The sequence below is a fragment of the Balaenoptera musculus genome, chromosome 16 (genome assembly GCF_009873245.2).
Source record: "Balaenoptera musculus isolate JJ_BM4_2016_0621 chromosome 16, mBalMus1.pri.v3, whole genome shotgun sequence".
NCBI classification, from domain to species: Eukaryota; Metazoa; Chordata; class Mammalia; order Artiodactyla; family Balaenopteridae; genus Balaenoptera; species Balaenoptera musculus.
This window is the reverse complement of record NC_045800.1, coordinates 32948807-32968153: the sequence shown is the minus strand read 5'-3', so window position 1 is coordinate 32968153 and position 19347 is coordinate 32948807. Positions and strand designations below refer to the sequence as shown.

Here is a 19347-nt window from a genome sequence, read left to right as displayed (position 1 = left end):
CTAAGGTCCCACAAGCCACGTGGCCAAAAAAAAAAAAAAAATCTTTGGATCAAAGAAGGCACCAAAAACAATATTCCACAATACTTTTAAAATACTAACAACAGATATACCAACAATACGTAGAATAAAGATAATATTATTCAATGAAGAAAATTCATACCATATAATATTTCTAAACACTTAGGACAAACATGTGAAAATGAATCAAACAATGAATAATGTAGCTTAAAAAGCTAGAAATTGAAAAGGAAATACAAAGAAGGCAGAGCAACAAAAATAAGAAGTTTTAGCATAAAGTATTTTAGAGCTCTGAAAATCGGAACACTTGATAGGAAAATATAAGAACTGCTTATAGGGTGGCTATTTTTCTTTTCCCTGAGGATGTCCAGTGAACTCTGTGGACTCCGTAGAAGCTTCCTCAAGTACAGCTTAAAACTCCACTGGAAAAGTACATACTCCTGTACTAGTGAATATAACAAAAGAGAAACAGATTCACAAATATAGAGAACAAACTAGTGGTTACCAGTGGAGAGGGAAGGGGGAAGGAGTAAGGTAATATAAAGGTACAGGATTAAGAGGTACAGGGCTTCCCTGGTGGCGCAGTGGTTGAGAGTCTGCCTGCCAATGCAGGGGACACGGGTTCGAGCCCTGGTCTGGGAAGATCCCACATGCCGCAGAGCAGCTGGGCCCGTGAGCCACAGTTACTGAGCCTGCGCGTCTGGAGCCTGTGGTGCGCAACAAGTGAGGCGGCGGTGGTGAGAGGCCCGCGCGCTGCGATGAAGAGTGGCCCCCACTTGCCACAACTAGAGAAAGCCCTCACACAGAAACGAGGACCCAACACAGCCATTAATAAATAAATAAAATAAATTAAAAAAAAAAAAAAAAAAAAAAAAAAGAGGTACAAACTATTATGTATAAAATAAGCTACAAGGATATATTGTACAACGCAGGGAATACAGCCAATATTTTATAATAACTATAAATGGAGTATAACCTTTAAAAATTGTGAATCACTGTATTTTATACTTGTATTTAACATATAATATTGTACATCAACTATACTTCAATAAAAAACCAAATATGATGATATCTTCACAGAATATGTCTTTGTATAAGCATTACTATTAGTGATCTAGTAATGTGGATAATTCCAGTGACATTTAGATCCTCATGACGACTAAGTGTTGTTTCCTGTTCAGGTCTGCATGTTGCATTGGTTCTGGGCCATGAGTCTGTTCAATGAAGTCCCTGTCTTCCATCTTCCACTGAATCCACACCTTTTGTTTTGTCAAAATCTCCCTTCCTTGCTGTGCATACTTCATTCCATTATTTCTTACAATGACAGAACAAAGAAAGCAACCAAAGCAGATGTATCTGGAGGTGACTGGGAGGTGGGGGAAGTCATGGTTTCTCAAGTTCTGCCCCCTGAGACTAGCCCTTCCCTTAGTTACCTGAGCAAGTTTCACCTCTGCAGTGATGGAGGGGGAGAATCGCTATCTTTTATGTCTTGAGAACCCACGACCCTTTTATCCTTACAGTCAAGTAACGAACATCTATCTAGTGTGAAACTTGTTATTCTGTAGACATTCACGGGGTGTACGCTCAGAGAAACTAATGTTTTGGGGGTTTGGTTTTGTTTTCCTAAAATTGTTCTTGAGGCAGCTGTGGTGTAAGCCACAGTGTACCACAATGGGCATTAGAGGATATTATTTCAAATCCCAGTTTTGTCACTTATTAGCTGTGTGACACTGGCCAGACCTCCTGTTCTCTGAATTTCCCTTTCCCCATCTCAAAAATAAAAATTAAAAATTTCTTCTTCTAGTGTTTTTTTCTGAGGGGAGGGGGAGAGTTTATTGGTAAAATGTGTGTAAATTTACTTAGCTATTTACTTGATACATGTTTCGACCCTCAAAATGAATGAGTTATGTTAGCTGGTTTATGTTTGGGAAGCTATAATGTTAGTACAGTACACTAAAATATTTCAAAAGGTTTTCATTTTCCAGGACAAAGTATATTAGTGTTTGATAAAGCATTAAAGGATAAACTTTTTTTTTAATATACAAGGACTGCCCTCAAAGTCATAAATTCTTAACTGGTTACTAATCTGAGAATCCAGAATGTTGAGCAACTTTTTGATCAAATCATTTACTTCACTGGTTGTCAACCACCTGGAGTGTTTAAAAAAAATTACCAGTACCTGGGCTCCACCCCAGACCTCTTAAACTGGAATGCCCAGGTGGGGCACTGAAAAAAAGGGCAAGAGCAAAGAACACCATATTTTAATTATCACAAGGCTAAAGTTCCTTCAAAAGAGAAATTAAAGTAGACCTAGCTGATTGTTCACTTTACGAGAGGCACAAGCTGAATTAGCAGGGACTGTTATAAAAGCTTTAGATTTCAGGTTCACAGCTGTCTGAGTAAGAAGAGAAGGTTCCAGTGGATCCGGCTGTGGTCCTGGTGCTCTGTCTCTCCTGTCTGCTTCTCCTCTCACTCTGGAAAGAGAGCTCTGGGAAAGGGCAGCTCCCGACTGGCCCCACTCCTCTCCCAATTCTTGGAAATATCCTACAGTTAGATGTTAAGGACATCAGCAAATCCTTAACCAATGTAAGTAGGTTTTATGTTCCTCCAGTGGCTTGCAAAGGGAAAGTAAATGAACATCTACTTTTAAATAAAATATCTTTATTAAAATATATTAAAATACATTACAATATATTAAAATAAAATTATTAAAAGATATTATTTTAAGGCAAACACTCCCTTGGAGTATTACTTTTGGTCTGTCATTAATAATAGTGGAATGGGGGCTTCCCTGGTGGCGCAGTGGTTGAGAATCTGCCTGCCAATGCAAGGGACACGGGTTCGAGCCCTGGTCTGGGAAGATCCCACATGCCACGGAGCAGCTAGGCCCGTGAGCCACAATTACTGAGCCCGCGCGTCTGGAGCTTGTGCTCCGCAACAAGAGAGGCCGCGATAATGAGAGGCCCACGCACCGCGATGAAGAGTGGCCCCTGTTTGCCACAACTAGAGAAAGCCCTCGCCCAGAAACGAAGACCCAACACAGCCATAAATAAATAAATTAAAAAAAAAAAAAATAATAATAATAGTGGAATGCATTTTGTGAGTAGAGAAACATTTAGGTCTTTGTATGGTTGAATCAAAATAATAACGTGACAAAAGACTGAAGTGTTTCTTCCCTTTGTTTCACCACCATTTGCTATGATTTTTGGCTGAAGGTAAATGGTAAGGGAAATGTTTTGTGATTAGAGATTTCATTCAAGAAGTCATCTATTATATAAACTGTGTTTTGTTCAGAATAGCTATGAAAATTGAACTTCTGTGAAGAAGCAAATTATGCCTGATGTTAAGGAAATAGCTTGGGAGTAGGACAAGTATGAGTGAATGAAAGAAAAAAGTAATTAGAGCCAGCTGGGTGGTAATAAAATCCTTTTGGATTCTGCACAAAGCTGCTGTCTGCGGCCAAGAATGATGCAGGATGGAAGAAACTGTTCTTCCATGAGCTGCTCATGTCCTGGCACTGCCTTTGTGATGCTTGCTCTCTTTCTGTTAGTAATACTAGAGGATCTTAAACTGGGCTGGGCATTTGAATCATCTACGGTGGTTTTAAAAAATATAGATTTCTAGTATTTATCACTACTGAGTCAGAATTCCTATGGGATGAGCTTTACAGGTGATTCTGAAGCAGTCAACTGGATATTGGTTCCAAGGTAGGCATTGGGGACTGAAAAATTTCTTAGGCATCAGAGGGCAACTAAGCAGTGTTGAAATTTGGGTCTTCTCCTTAATAGACATTCTCCAAAGACACACAGATGGCCAGTAGGCACATGAAAAGATGCTCAACATCACCAATTATTAGAGAAGTGCAAATCAAAACTACAATGAGGTACCACCTCACATCAGTCAGAATGGCCATCATTAAAAAGTCTACAAATAACAAATGCTGGAGAGGGTGTGGAGAAAAGAGAACCCTCCTACACTGTTGGTAGGAATGTAAGTTGGTGCAGCTACTAAGGAAAACAGTACGGAGGTTCCTCAGAAAACTAAAAATAGAATTACCATATGATCTGGCAATCCCATTCCTGGGCATATACCCAGACAAAACTATAGTTCAAAAAGATACATGCACCCCTATATTCACAGCAGCACTATTCACAATAGCCAAAACATAGAAACAACCTAAATGTCCATCAACAGATGAATGGGTAAAGATGTGGTACATATATACAATGGAATACTACTCAGCCATAAAAAAGAACAAAATAATGCCATCTGCAGCAACGTGAATGAAACTAGAGATTATCATACTAAGTGAAGTAAGTCAGGAGGAGAAAGACAAATACCATATGTTATCACTTATTTGTGGAATCTAAAATATGGCACAAATGAACCTATCTACAAAACGGAAACAGACTCACAGACGCAGAGATCAGCCTTGTGGTTGCCAAGGGGGAGCTGGGGGGAGGGAGAGGGATGGACTGGGAGTTTGGGGTTGGTAGATGCAAACTATTACATTTAGAATGGATATATAACAAGGTCCTACCACATAGCACAGGGAACTATATCCAATCTCCTGGGATAAACCATAATGGAAAAGAATATTAAAAAAAAGTATATGTGTGTAAAACTGAGTCACTGTGCTGTACAGCAGAGATTGGCACACCATTATAGTTGAAGTAAATCAACTATACTTCAATAAAAAAAAAATTGGGGTCTTCTATTTATTAACTGTGAGACACTGTAAATAAACAGGAAAGCCTTTGAACCTTAATCTCTTTATCTATAAAACAGGGTAAATAACCCTAGCTCAAAGTTTTGATATGATGATTAGTAATAATCTGAGTACCAAGTACCCAGGCCATGGCCCGGCACATCAGAGGTGATATAATAATCACCATCATATTTAGTCTTTTAAAACATTTTTATTGAAGTGTAGTTGATTTACAATATTGCAAATATGTTAATATAAATATAAATGTTTCAGACATTACATGAAATTTCTAAAAATCTTAAAAAAAAACAAAAAAAAAACAAAAAAACAATATTGCATTAGTTTCAGGTGTACAGCATAGTGATTCAGTTTGTTTGGTTTTTTTTGCAGATTATATTCCATTATATGTTATCACAAGATATTTTTTAAATGAAAATAATGTGGAGCTTTATTATTTAAAGAAAAACATCTGGACACACACACATACTCCTAAAGCCTTTCAGGGGGTTGGGAGTGAGGTTTAGAACATAAACATTTTACTAAAATTCTCCAGGTGGTTCTTGATATGAATTACATTATAAATTTGAAGATCAATTATATTTTGTAGATACTAAAATTTTTAAAGTCATGACATTTATGAAGGACTACTGGCAGGAACAATATGGATATGTCCGTTACCTTTAGCTAACGGTACCCATTTACTAAGAAACAATAGGCTTAGCAACTCATCTCAGACATAAAAAACCAGATTCGTTCTGATATGATACGGTACTACTTTGAATCTGTTAGTAGTACCATCTTCGTAGAATACATGCTTCCAAGATGTTTGTTAGCACACTTTAAAATTACTCTGCCATCATTAGACATCAATTTTGAAATCATAGCAATCGTGACTTACTTATTTCAGGTAGGTCAGATGATGACCGTTCTATTCTAGCTTTTTGAATTTGTAAGGGGGAAAACACCTCGTCATGCACCTTTCCCCAGCACATCAAATTTCAAATTGAAAATGTGACCTGCTACAGTAATGCGCTTGCTAGTACTACACACGTTGTACAAAGAAGAACAGAGGCAAGATAGGTATGGAAAGAGAAAAACTTCTTTTGTTAGCCCTCAAACTGAGTAAAGTTTTGAAATGTAGAGATGATGTCTGACATTTATAATGGATACCTGTATGTTCATTCTTACTATGTAAATAAAATTGCTGCTATGAAGTGACATTAAAGTTTGTCAACAAATGAATTCTTCCTAACTTTACTCCCAGACAAAGGTTTGGATAAACTATGGCTTTCTAACATTTAAATCTACTTTGGAACATAGCAATACAGCTTATACTGTACGAAAGTTTTATGACTTTTTTTCTCTATTAGATTTTTCCTAACTGACTCGAGCATTATTACATCTCCATTTTTGCATATGAAGATAGTGACTTGCTCCAAGTAGTCCCCAGGTAGTAAATGGCTAGAATTTGAACTCTAAAGCCATGCTTTGCTGCCTGTAAGATTTTCTAGAACAAACCTGATTGTAAACCATTTTGTGTTTGTGTTTCACTTGATTCTCAGGGGAAACAGGGGTGCTTTTACCTTGATTTTTCAGATTTTAGAAACATTTCTGGAGGATCAAATTGCCTAGTGAATGTAGAGCTTAATTTAACTAAGTCTTGATTCCAAATACTTTAAATTTGACCTGAAATTTCTTTATCCCTTTTATCTTTTGATATACTCATATGATTATCCTTTATTTTATCTTGTTGGTTACTTAACTTTTCAGTTCATCTCAAGTTGCAATCTGCCTGGGGGCAGAATTTGAAACTTTAAAAACTAAAAGCTTATAAATTTATAAAACATTGATACCTTTTTTACTAAGTAAAAAAAAAAAACAAATAAACAAGGCTGTGAGTAAATTTAATTCTATGGAACACAGGCAAGGGGCTGGAAAACTGAATTAGAAACTTCCTGAAAAGTCAAGTACGATTTTTGTTCTTTTGTTTTTTCCAAAGGAAACTATTTCTACCGTAATTTCTAATGTCAAATATGGCTTCCTCTAACTTTTCTCCTTTTTAAAGGAGAACTGTACTAGCTTCCTTAACAACAAAAAAATCCAGTGAGATATTCACCTGATATAAAAGTACCCACAATTTCTTTTTTTTTTTTTGGCCACGCCGCGCGGCATGTGGGATCTTAGTTCCCCAACCAGGGATGGAACCTGTGCCCCCTGCAGGGTAAGCACGAAGCCTTAACCACTGGACCGCCAGGGAAGTCCCCCCCCTACAATTTCTTATACTACCTCTTTTTCATTGTTCTTCCTTGTCTTCAAAAGAACAAGAAGGACAGGATAGGAAAGATAGCATTTAGTTTTTCATGGAGAATAATTATGAAAAGAGATTAACCCCGGAAATCATGCCTTTCTGTGGTAGCCCTTAATGTTTAAGGACCAGGAAATAAAATATCCCACTATTACACAAACAGAACCAACTTATATAAATAATGAAATCACTCACGCTGTGAGGCCTCGAGTATACTCCATTCTCTGTTGTTTGATTTGCATAAGCTAAGATTATACGTTCGTATGTCTTGAGAATGAATGATGGATAAATTTGAACCACCAGAAGGATTTTTCATCATAGCTGAAGCCATTTTATAATGTAGAAATTCCTTTTTCCTATTTTAAGTAACGAAAGTCCATTCTTAAGAATATGTTGTCCAACAACTAAAACACTCTCAGGATCCGTTACTTGCCTGTGATTTGTACTGACTCCGCCTTCCGTTATCATCCGATACCCTCGAGGAACGTCTGAAACGGCGTTTGCTTTGCAGCATGTATTATCCAGGACGCTTGTTCCAGGGTTCACCTGGTATAAAAACTCGGCCAAACTCACGCCACCGGGGTCTTCAGCCGAGTCTGCACGCTGGGCCGGTTCAGCAGCGTGCCCGCGCGGAAGTGGCCGCCCGCTGCCGCTAGGAAGTCCCCCAGGTGCTGCTTCTGATACCACGCCGAGCTGTCCAGCACCGCGCAGCTGTCCCGCGTCTGCCCGTTACTGAGCAGCTGCTGGTGATCAGCAGCCTAGAGCCCCCGGCGCACGGCGCGCACGTTGCTTTGCACGGGCTTTGCGTCCAGGGCCTTGTGCGCCCAGGTACCGCCGCTCCGGTCTCCTAGGCGCGCGGTGGCACCTCACACCGACGTGCTCGCTTTATGGCCCAATCGGTGGAAGTGAAACAGGCCCAGCAGTGCCAGCAGATGCCCCACAGGAAGCGAGTCATGGGGTCGAAGGTGCAGTAGATGGTCTGGGGAAAGTTGCCCGCCATACCACCGTCCAAGAGCTCTGGGAGCCCTGTCTTCGTACCCCTCTCGGGGAAGAACTCCTTGAACAGACCCGGAGCCTTCGGCACCTCCAGCAACCCTCGAGCGCCCGAGTTGGCCTCACGCAGTACCAGGGGAAGACTCTTGACCCGCCTGTGGTACCAAACCACCGCCTCGGGAAGTGCACCGCGAATTGGGCGCCGCCATCTTCCTTCCTGGTGACCTATTACAAGAAAGTGAGTATAATTCCCCGTGCTATACAGTAAATCCTTGTTGCTTATCTAGTTTATGTATATTAGTTTGTATCTGTTAATCCCATACCCCTAATTTGTCCCCCACCTTAGTAACCATACATTTGTTTTCTATGTCTGTGAGTCTTTTTCTCTTTTGTATGTAAATTCATTTGTATTATTTTTTAGAGTTGACATATAAGTGATATGATGTAGTATTTTTCTTTCTCTGACTTATTTCACTAAGCATATTATCCTCTAGGCCCACCCAGGTTGCTACAAATGGCAACATTTCATTCTTTTTCAAAAAAAAATTTATTTTTTTATTGGTCTTTTTTTTAATGGCTGAGTAATATTCCATTGTATAAATACACCAAATCTTTTTAAGCCAGTTGGGTTGCTTCCATGACTTGGCTGTTGTAAATAGTGCTGCTGTGAACATTGGGGTGCATTATCTTTTCAAATTAGAGTTTTTGTTTTTTTCTGGGTAAATACCCAAGAATGGAATTGCTGGATCATATAATAACTCTATTTTTAGGTTGTTTTTTTTTTTTCAAATAAATTTATTTATTTATTTTTGGGTGTGTTGGGTCTTCGTTTCGGTGCGAGGGCTTTCTCTAGTTGCGGTGAGTGGGGGCCACTCTTCATCGCGGTGCGCGGGCCTCTCACTGTTGCGGCCTCTCTTGTTGCGGAGCACAGGCTCCAGACGCACAGGCTCAGTAGTTGTGGCTCACGGGCCTAGTTGCTCCGCGGCATGTGGGATCTTCCCAGACCAGGGCTTGAACCCGTGTCCCCTGCATTAGCAGGCAGATTCTCAACCACTGCGCCACCAGGGAAGCCCCTATTTTTAGTTTTTAAAGGAGTCGCCCTACTGTTCTCCATAGTGGCTGCACCAATTTACATTCCTGCAACCAGTGTAGGAGGGTTCCCTTTTCTGCACACCCTCTTCAGCATTTATTATTTGTAGACTTTGTGATGATAACCATTTTGACTGGTGTGAGGTGGTACCTCATCGTGGTTTCGATTTGCATTTCTCTAATAGGTAGTGATGTTGAGCATTTTTTTATATGCCTGTTGGCCATCTGTATGTTGTCTTTGGAGAAATGTCTATTTAGGTCTTCTGCTTTATTGTGTTGAGATATGTTCCCTCTACAACCACTTTGGTGAGAGTTTTTTTTTTTTTTTTTTTGAATGGATGTTGAATTATCATCATACATATATAAGATCCAGAAATGTTTGAGGTTATGTGTGGCAGAATAAAAACATCAACAACATGATGTTGATAACAATCTTAATCATGAGCAAAATAGACCAAATTGTGACTTCTTTTGCTAATATTTGCATTTTCTTTACATTTCCCAGCTCTCAAAAGCGTATGGCCCTGTGTTCACTGGGTATTTTGGCTTGAAGCCCACCATTGTGTTGCATGGTTATGAAGCAGTGAAAGAAGCCCTGATTGATCTGTGAGAAGAGTTTCCTGGAAGAGGCAGTCTCCCTGTGTCTCAAAGAGTTAATAAAGGACATGGTAGGTGTGCATGTGCACATGTTCAGCATTGGTAGTTAGGGTGGGGAGGATGGAAAAGAGGAATTTGAAGAGCCCCCCAGCAGAGCTGGGTCCATCTGCCAGGCTGCCAAGTGTCAGCTCACTCCTCCTTCCCTAGGGCCTCCCTCCTAGTTTCTGTTTCTCATCCTGGTAGGAATCCTCTTTAGCAACGGAAAGAGATGGAAGGAGATCTGGCGCATCTCCCTCATGACACTGTGGAATTTCGGGGTGGGGAAGAGGAGCATTGAGGACCGAGTTCAAGAGGAAGCCCACTGCCTTGTGGAGGAGTTGAGAAAAACCAGTGGTGGGTGATTCTATGCTCTGTAACTCTCATCTGAACAGACTGCTCTCTTCTCCAGTGACATCCTAGGAAGCATTTCAGGGACAGCCACATCTTTCGTATGGGTCATGGCTGTCAACCCTCCTGTGGAGCGGGGAGAGAGGAGAGAGCCAAGAGGGCTTTTGTGTATCTATGCTTGTTGTGTGTGTACGCCCATGATGGTGCGTATGGTGTGGATTAAAGGTCATTTAATCCTATCCTGTCCTGAACTTTTTGTTTTCAAATCATTAGGTCATGAAGGTAGAAGGTTTTGAGTCTCGTTTTTTTCTAGCATTAGAGAACAATGTTTTTTCCCATAGTGTAAATGTGGGTTATGTATTCCAGAACACTTCATCAAGTGGACATGGTGGGAATGACCTCGTCACATCCTTATGGAGCGTGAAACAAATGACATGTGTTTTCACTTGATTGGCCTATATTTGTATGGTCGCCTCACTCACATGTCTTAGGGTTTCTTCTGAGACCCATTGCCTACTGTTCTGGCCAGTAATGATAATTGTGTATGATTTTAGTTGCTTAGGCATCCCTTAGTGCAGACCTCATCAATTGTGATTTCCTTGTAAATAACTGTTTTAAAATGATCAGCTTCAGTTATTTAATGTTGCTCCCTACTTACAGTGTTGTTTTATATATTTTAAGAAATAGATGCTGTGGCTTAATCCTGAACATTACACAAATACCAGGTTATAAAATGATTTATTTAAACAGATTTCAACTATTATTAATAACTCATTACCCTGCCTTCCCTATTAGTTTCTTCTGTTTTCAGCTTTCTTTATATTTCCCTCCCCCATTATTGATATAATAATCATGTTTTCTGTTTTCTCTACTTTATGATACTTTGACATTTTGGGGGCCTTGCAGACCCAGGGAGCAACTGCCTCTCCCAGGGTTAGCTAATTCTGAGATAGAGCATCACATCTTGTGTGTGAGCACTCCTTTGATTTTCAAACCAGCCTATCCAAAGCCGATACCCCCAGGAAACCTCCTTTATGAAACTCTCACACACCAAGCCAATATTCTCCCTGCCCTAAATCAACCCAGGGCCAGTTACAGGACAACTAGGGACCACCCCTAGGGCCTAGAACCCTCTGAAATTACCCAAACTATCCAGTCTTAAACTTAGTCAGCATACCTACCCAGCCTTGCTCATTCTTCCATGAAAACCCCAGTAAAGGCTTTGGCCCATGCTCTCTCCTTGTTCCTTCTGCCTCCTGACTGACCTTGGTGCTTCCCCATGTGGCCTTGTGTAGTGTGCCCCCTCCTCTTGGGAAGAATGAGTAATAAACTATCTTATCATCTCCTGATCTGTTGTTGGCCTTACCATCTGAATAAAAATAAAACCCAAGTACATTTTAAAACAATTGGATGGTAATTGGTAATTTTTTACCAATTTTGGTACTTTGGTAATATTTTACCCCTTACTGTCAGCTGTACTGACCTATGAATTGCTTGTTAGGATGGATCTTATTTTCAGTCTGAATTCCAAATTACCCTGCTTTGTAAGTCTCTCTCTCAAGTGAAAGGAAAGATTAAAAATCAGATTTTAGCTGCCACACACACAGAAATCTTAAGGCCTTCTCAAATTATCCCCTACCTTCTAAAGTAAAAGTTTTTCTGCAAGCTTAGTGTCTTGGCATGGTTCAGCTGAAAAGGAGCCTGGCATAGGAGCACTTAACTAAATAGGTTCCTATTACTTAATTCCCTATCGTTTCATCACAACACTTTGATTCAAGTCACCCTTAATTACATGTATGATATGATTTGTTTTTTTTGCATATAAAGTTTATCGATCATCCGATTATAGCAATTTCATGTAAATATTGACCACTAAAAAAGAAAACTACTTTTCCTCTGCTTTAATTTATTTGTCTGTAAAATGATGGACTTCATCTAAATTCAAATTAAAAAATTTGTAACAGCATATGGTATTCCGTTGATGGCTATATGTAGCAATATCCCAGAATTCCACAAGAGGGCCTGTTCTGTCCAAATAAATTAAATGTGAGGCCTGATTGGTGATGAGGGACACTATTTCTTAGAGCAGGATGTTCCTCCCCACACCTCCTCACCTCCTCTCCATACTGCAATAAAGAAACAAAAGGACTCCATTTATCAATTTAATCTTTCTTGTTTGCCCTGTGATTTGTTTGAAATGAAGAATTCTTACCTATTTTTATTTTAGGCAAACAAATCTATCTTAAAATTCATGTTCATTTGTGTTAGTTTTCTTCTCGTACAACATGAACAGCTTTTGCTTTTTTTTTCTTTGTTCCATCAAACACCTGAATTTTTCCATAATCTTTCTCTCTTTAGTCTTTTCCTTTCCTAATTCTACAAGTTGTTCCTTCAGCTATTCACTATATATAAAACGTTTCCAGGTTCCTAACTATTGCTTCCTTCCTACGTCAGTGCTTAATTGTCAACAAGTTTACCAGACAGACGTGATTTTGCACTGATAGATAACCTGAATTATTGTCTTAAAAAACTGACCCTTAAATTTTTTTTTGTTCTTTCGCTCTTCAAAATAACCAGCACCTTGATTCAAGGCAGTGATGTAAATGGAGTATTTGGAGAACGATTATTAAACAAACTAGGATGGAATGGTCAATTCGTGTTTGTTTTTTTTTTTAACATCTTTATTGGAGTATAATTGCTCCAATATATTGGAGTATAATTTTAAGTATAATTGCTTACAATGGTGTGTTAGTTTCTGCTTTATAACAAAGTGAATCAGTTATACATATACATATGTCCCCATATCTCTTCCGTCTTGCCTCCACCCTCCCTATCCCACCCCTCTAGGTGGTCACAAAGCACCGAGCTGATCTCCCTGTGCTATGCAGCTGCTTCCCACTAGCTATCTATTTTATGTTTGGTAGTGTATATATGTCCATGCCACTCTCTAACTTTGTCCCAGCTTACCCTTCCCCCTCCCTGTATCCTCAAGTCCATTCTCTAGTAGGTCTGCATCTTTATTCCCATCTTGCCCCTAGGTTCTTCTGACCATTTTGTTTTGTCTTTTTTTTTTTTTAGATTCCATATATATATGTTAGTATACGGTATTTGTTTTCCTCTTTCTGACTTACTTCACTCTGTATGACACTCTCTAGGTCCATCCACCTCATTACAAATAACTCAGTTTCGTTCCTTTTTATGGCTGAATAATATTCCATTGTATATATGTGCCACATCTTCTTTACCCATTCATGTGTTGATGGACACTTGGGTTGCTTCCATGTCCTGGCTATTGTAAGTAGAGCTGCAATGAACATTGTGGTACATGACTCTTTTTGAATTATGGTTTTCTCAGGGTATATGCCCAGTAGTGGGATTGCTGGGTCATATGGTAGTTCTGTTTTTAGTTTTTTAAGGAACCTCCGTACTGTTCTCCATAGTGGCTGTATCAATTTACATTTCCACCAACAGTGCAAAAGGGTTCCCTTTTCTCCACACCCTCTCCAGCATTTATTGTTTGTAGATTTTTTGATGATGGCCATTCGGACCGGTGTGAGATGATATCTCATTGTAGTTTTGATTTGCATTTCTCTAATGATTAATGATGTTGAGCATTCTTTCATGTGTTTGTTGGCAATCTGTATATCTTCTTTGGAGAAATGTCTATTTAGGTCTTCTGCCCATTTTTGGATTGGGCTGTTTGTTTTTTTGATATTGAGCTGCATGAGTTGCTTGTATGTTTTGGAGATTAATCCTTTGTCAGTTGCTTCATTTGCAAATATTTTCTCCCATTCTGAGGGTTGTTTTTTCGTCTTGTTTATGGTTTCCTTTGCTGTGCAAAAGCTTTTAAGTTTCATTAGGTCCCATTTGTTTATTTGTGTTTTTATTTCCATTTCTCTAGGAGGTGGGTCAAAAAGGATCTTGCTATGATTTATATCATAGGGTGTTCTTCCTATGTTTTCCTCTAAGAGTTTGATGGCGTCTGGCCTTACATTTAGGTCTTTAATCCATTTCGTCAATTCATGTTTAAGGGAACAGTGATGTGTTGATTTTAAGCATGCTTAAATTTTTGCTGATAAGGGAATTTCTAGGTAGATATTGCTTCAGAGATTCTCAAATTATCTGTTATCCACAACAAAGTTTTATATTTATATTTTAATAATGTTTTATAAATCTTTTCAATTCTTTAGGGTCACCCTGTGATCCCACTTTCATCCTGGGCTGTGCTCCCTGCAATGTGATCTGCTCCATTATTTTCCAGAATCGTTTTGATTATACAGATCAGAATTTTGTTAACTTGCTGGAAAACTTTAGTGAAAACCTCAGGATTTATGAGCTCCCCATGGATCTGGGTGAGGACAGGATCCTCTCTTCCTGAGAAATTGTTTATGCTCTTTTCTCTGACAAGTCCAAAATTCTATATGGACCAAGCCGTGAAGTGAATGTTTGAAAACTGGACATTTTGGATATTACAACGTGATAACCCTGGGAATCAGATTCTCCCCTCTCTTTGTTTTGTTTTTTTTTTGCTTGCTCCAGGTTTTTTTTTTTTTTTTCTTAATTCCCTGCCCAGGGATCAAACCCCTGCCCCCTGCAGTGGAAGCATGGAGTCTTAACCACTGGACCGCCAGGGAAGTCCCTATAGTTTTTTTTTGTTTGTTTCTTTTTTTTTTTTTGCCTTCTACAAGCTGTAGCTATTTGTTTATTTAGTGACTTTTCTAAGCTATTTTTGCAAAGTCTCTTTTTTTTTTTTGGCCTTGTGTGGTCACTGGAATCTCTGTTCCTTTAGCTTATGTTCAGCTAGTGTTTGGAGAGAGATGTCTTTTTTTTTAGGAGTGATAGATCTTTCTTTTGCTTTTCTTTTTTTTTCATTCTTTTAAATTGAATGAAACAGTCTTTAAATTCTGTATTGCTTTACAGTTTTCAAAAGTTTCACACACATGATTTCATATAATCCCGTAATAACCCTTTTTCCCTCAGTACCCCTATACTGCCCCTCCGTCCTTCCCTCTCCCTTCTGATAACCACTAGTTTGTTCTCTATCTGGAGTCTATGGATATCGATATCTGTGAATGTGAGGAGCCAAAAAAAAAAAAAGATGAAGAGAAAGAGATGGAGAGAGAGAGAGAGAAAGGAAGGGGGGAGGGAGGGAGGGAGGAAGGAAATAACTCTTCTAGATTGGCTCTGTGCCTGTGTGTAGCTTTCTAAATTTCTCAGTATACAGCAGTGCTTTTGAATGTCCTAATTCCCCAAAGGCACTCCCTCCCCAGCTTTTCTTCCTGGAGTTTGGTGCTCTGTTGTATGCCTTAACTGTAATCTTTTGCCCCAGGTGGCTGTGGGCTGTTCATTAATCTTGCAAGGTCTTTGAGACATCCCTGTTGTGTTTCCACTCTAGGTTAGATGAAACAAAAACAAGTGCCTGTGTCAGTCTGTCAGGTGGCCCCAGACAGGTTAGAACACAGAAACACGGTCTTCGTGAGTGAGGTCTGCTCTGGTCCCTCTGGAACCAGGAACCAGGCTCCCACACCACAAGCTGCCTTTGTTAAGACCACTGCCAAGCCGAGGACGGAAGTGGGACAAGGGCAAAAAAAAAAAAGGAAAAAGAAAAAACAAGCCACAGATCTTTCCTGCCATTTTTTAAGTTGATTCTGACCGTTTCTGCTTGATTTTCTGACATTTTTGTAGAGGGATAGGCCTTTAGAACTGTCTACTGCATCATTTTTGCTGATGTTATTCTGTAAGTGAATGTTTGAACACAGCAGTCCTGCCTTATTGTCATAGAGTGAACATCTGGGAAAGGTGGCTGAGCCTTTATTTTACAAAGAAAAGAAATGCCTGAGTATAAAGCTGGAATTCAAGCCTGTTGGCTTCCTGACCAGTGGTATTTCCACTACCCCCAAAGCCCAGTTTCCATAAACTACTTTGGTGACTGCCCAAAAGAATGGCCATAACACTCAATGGACATCCAGGTCCTTGCTGAAAGGTTTCCATTACCCACAAGGCTTATCCTCAAATATGTAGTGATTTCTTTATCATGTTACTTAGCAGAAATATCCTAATTTAGGAAGGAAGAGAATATCTCTTTCAAGGAGGGACAATGTTTATGAACGGAGGTGCTTCCGGGGAACACCGACTAGGGCAGGGGTGTTTGATGCTTCAGTTGGGATCCTAGCTGACAGCGTAATTGGGCTTGGGATGACAAAATGATTGGTTCTATGGTGTATGAATCATAAACAAACACCACAGTTTTGCCCTGTGGTGAGCTGATATGTCCTGTACTCTGCCTAAATAAAATCACATGATCTTAGAAAAGTCACTTACCTGCTCTGGTGTACAGCTATTTTATCCCTAAAATGCTGAGGTGGGTTTCATGCCATTTTTGCACCCCTCTGAGTTATAATATAGTGATTCTACTTCTGAGGCTGCTTGATAGTAGTAGAAATAGCAGGGAATGGCTTTGTGATCAATATCAGATTACTCAAAATTCCTTAACCTCTGCCCTCATCTACAAAATGTGAATCATAGTAATTCATCTTATTCTGTGTTTCAAGGTTGTAAGGAAGAATTAATTTAAAAAATGAGAGAATTGACATAAATATGCTTTAATACCATAAGGTTGATGTATGAGTATAGGAAATTGCTATAAACTTTCATCATCTGGTCAGAGTTTTCTCCCTTAAATATCTCTAGCAGCATGAAGAATTATTTTAATGTACACTATAAAATGCTCCCCCTGAAGAAAGAGACCATTTTTTATTCACTTCAGTTTTTAACCAAGGCTTGGCATATGGTAGATATGTCTTCAATATATGTTTTTAGTTTAATAAATATATTTTTAAAATCTTTAAGGTCTGCAATAATTTCCCTGCTCTCATGGACTATCTCCCAGGGAGTCATAACAAAGTACTTAAATTTTTGCTTATGTAAAAAGCTATGTTTTGGAGAAAATAAAAGAACACCAAGCATTTCTGGGCATTAACAATCCTCGGGACTTCATTGATTGTTTCCCGATCAAAATGGAACAGGTAAAATATTAATGACAGATTGGTTATCTGTTTGCTTGAATTTTTTTGTTCATTGACTAGTTCTGTACTTATTAGGGATATTTAAATGGTTGCGGACGAAATGCTTGACCAGCACTTTGGGTACTTACGTGTGCATGGATCTGGATTGAGCATCAAAGGAGATTTAAAATTGAATTGTTAAATGACAATACATGGACCCTGTTCGTTAGGTACTAATAGGCTACCTGAGGAGAAAGAGAACATACGTCTCGGGTAAAATGGAAATACAAACAAATGAGAAATACATAATACTGAGCCGTAAAAGGAAGGTGGATGTGATCATTTCACACAGCATGTGGGAGAGTGAGAAGGAAGGACTTAGCCTGGGTGGGCTTCCTGAATGTCCTGAGGTTTGATGTAGATCTTCACATATTTGCAATAAGTCATAGGGGAGGGAATTTCAGATTGGTAGAATGGTGTCATGAGAGGTTCAGAGATGTGTTGTGGTAAGGTGACTAGGTGGATGGAAGAGAGAAGCCTTAAATGAGTGTAACCAAAAATAAATTTGGACAGATGTGGAGTGGGAGTTTGCTGTCTGTCAAGTAACTGTAAATGTGAATGTTGGCAGGAAAAGTTGTGATTTGATCAGGTAGATGTATGAGCCAGAACAAGAGTAGAATGCAAATAATTACTGGGGAAGATTATTCTGGGAGTTCTGTAGAATGATCTGTATGATGAGAATGGAATTCAAGGACCAGCTGTGAGATTTTTAATTTCTTTGGACTTTGGCTTGATGAAAGTCTGGACCATGGAAATGCAGAAGATTCTGAAATAAAATCAATCTGTCCATCTTGTCATAGTATCAGAGATCTATAAGGATTGGTGTTAGTTAGAGGAGAGGATGAGAGTCAAATTGTAGGGACTATATGGGAAATTTCAGTAATAAGACCAAATTCCCTATTTGAGAAGTTCAACCCAGGAGGGAAAAATTCAGATAGTAAATCTGAATAGTGAATTTGAATAGTGGTAGGGTCAAGTTGGAAACTGTGGCAAAAGTAATATAGATGCCATAAAAAAACATTTATGTAGGGGCAGAGTTGTTCTTGAACTGGGGAAAGGCAGAATCTAGAACACACTGTAAAAAGCTAAATCTAGAGCAGGAAATTTCTTCATTTGAGGCCACGATTATTTTTTTTTATAAATTTATTTATTTTATTTTATTTATTTATTTTTGGCTGCGATGGGTCTTCGTTGCTGCATGTGGGCTTTCTCTGGTTGTGGCGAGCAGGGGCTACTCTTTGTTGTGGTGTGCGGGCTTCTCATTGCAGCGGCTTCTCTTGTTGCGGAGCACAGGCTCTAGGCGCGCGCGCTTCAGTAGTTGTGGCATGTGGGCTCAGTGGTTGTGGCTCATGGGCTCTAGAGCACAGGCTCAGTAGTTTGGCGCATGGGCTTAGTTGCTCCGTGGCATGTGGGATCTTCTCGGACCAGGGCTCGAACCCGTGCCCCTTGCCTTGGCAGGCGGATTCTTGACCACTGGGCCACCAGGGAAGTCCCTGAGGCCACCATTATTTTATTCAACCACTTTGTAGCACTGGGCAGAAATGAGAAATCAGTTAGTAGGCTAAAATGGCAAGGTGCCAAAGATGCTGATGAAGATGACTTTCAAAGAATTGTCCCTGGATTTGAATTGGACTGCTCAAATCGTGTGTTCCAAACAGAGTGAAGTTAAGCAGATGGTGTGGTTTGAAGAAATGGAGGAAGGAAGAAGCGAATTACTTCTGTTCTCTGCCTTCTCTGCTGCTAGGGCAATGATTTTTAACTTTCTGGGGTCCAGTTGATTTGAAAATCTGATTAAATATATGGACGCCTTCCCAGAAAGATGCACCTATATGAGTTCTTGGTATTTTGCACATAATTTGAGGGATTCCCATAATGCTATGAAGCCACGCCACTAATCCTGGGCTAAGGAGGCTCTAAGATGTCTGGTAATTTCATTTAACAGTGGCTGCTTCCTCAGTGCTATATTTAAAACCCACATTGTTTCTCTGGACTTCACTCTAGTACTTAGAGTCTGACATTTTTTGATATCATCTTTATTGAGTATAATTTACATACCATACCCTTCACACGTTTTAAGTACAATTCAACATTTTCACAGAGTTGTGTAGCTACCACCACAATCAATTTCTGAACACTTTTATCACCTTGAAAAGAAATCCTATATGCTTTAGGAGTCACCCCCATTC

The 19347-nt window shown here is 39.4% G+C and overlaps 1 protein-coding gene across 1 annotated transcript in view; it reads left to right on the top strand.

The window, feature by feature from the left end:
* Positions 1-19347, top strand: part of LOC118882389 (cytochrome P450 2C18-like) — a 65112-nt gene that overhangs the window by 2300 nt on the left and 43465 nt on the right. The window contains 7 exon segments of the mRNA XM_036828065.1: positions 2423-2604; positions 9619-9781; positions 9954-10103; positions 14288-14427; positions 14429-14449; positions 16947-17007; positions 17010-17122. Of these exon segments, the coding sequence (XP_036683960.1) occupies positions 2423-2604; positions 9619-9781; positions 9954-10103; positions 14288-14427; positions 14429-14449; positions 16947-17007; positions 17010-17122 (830 nt within the window).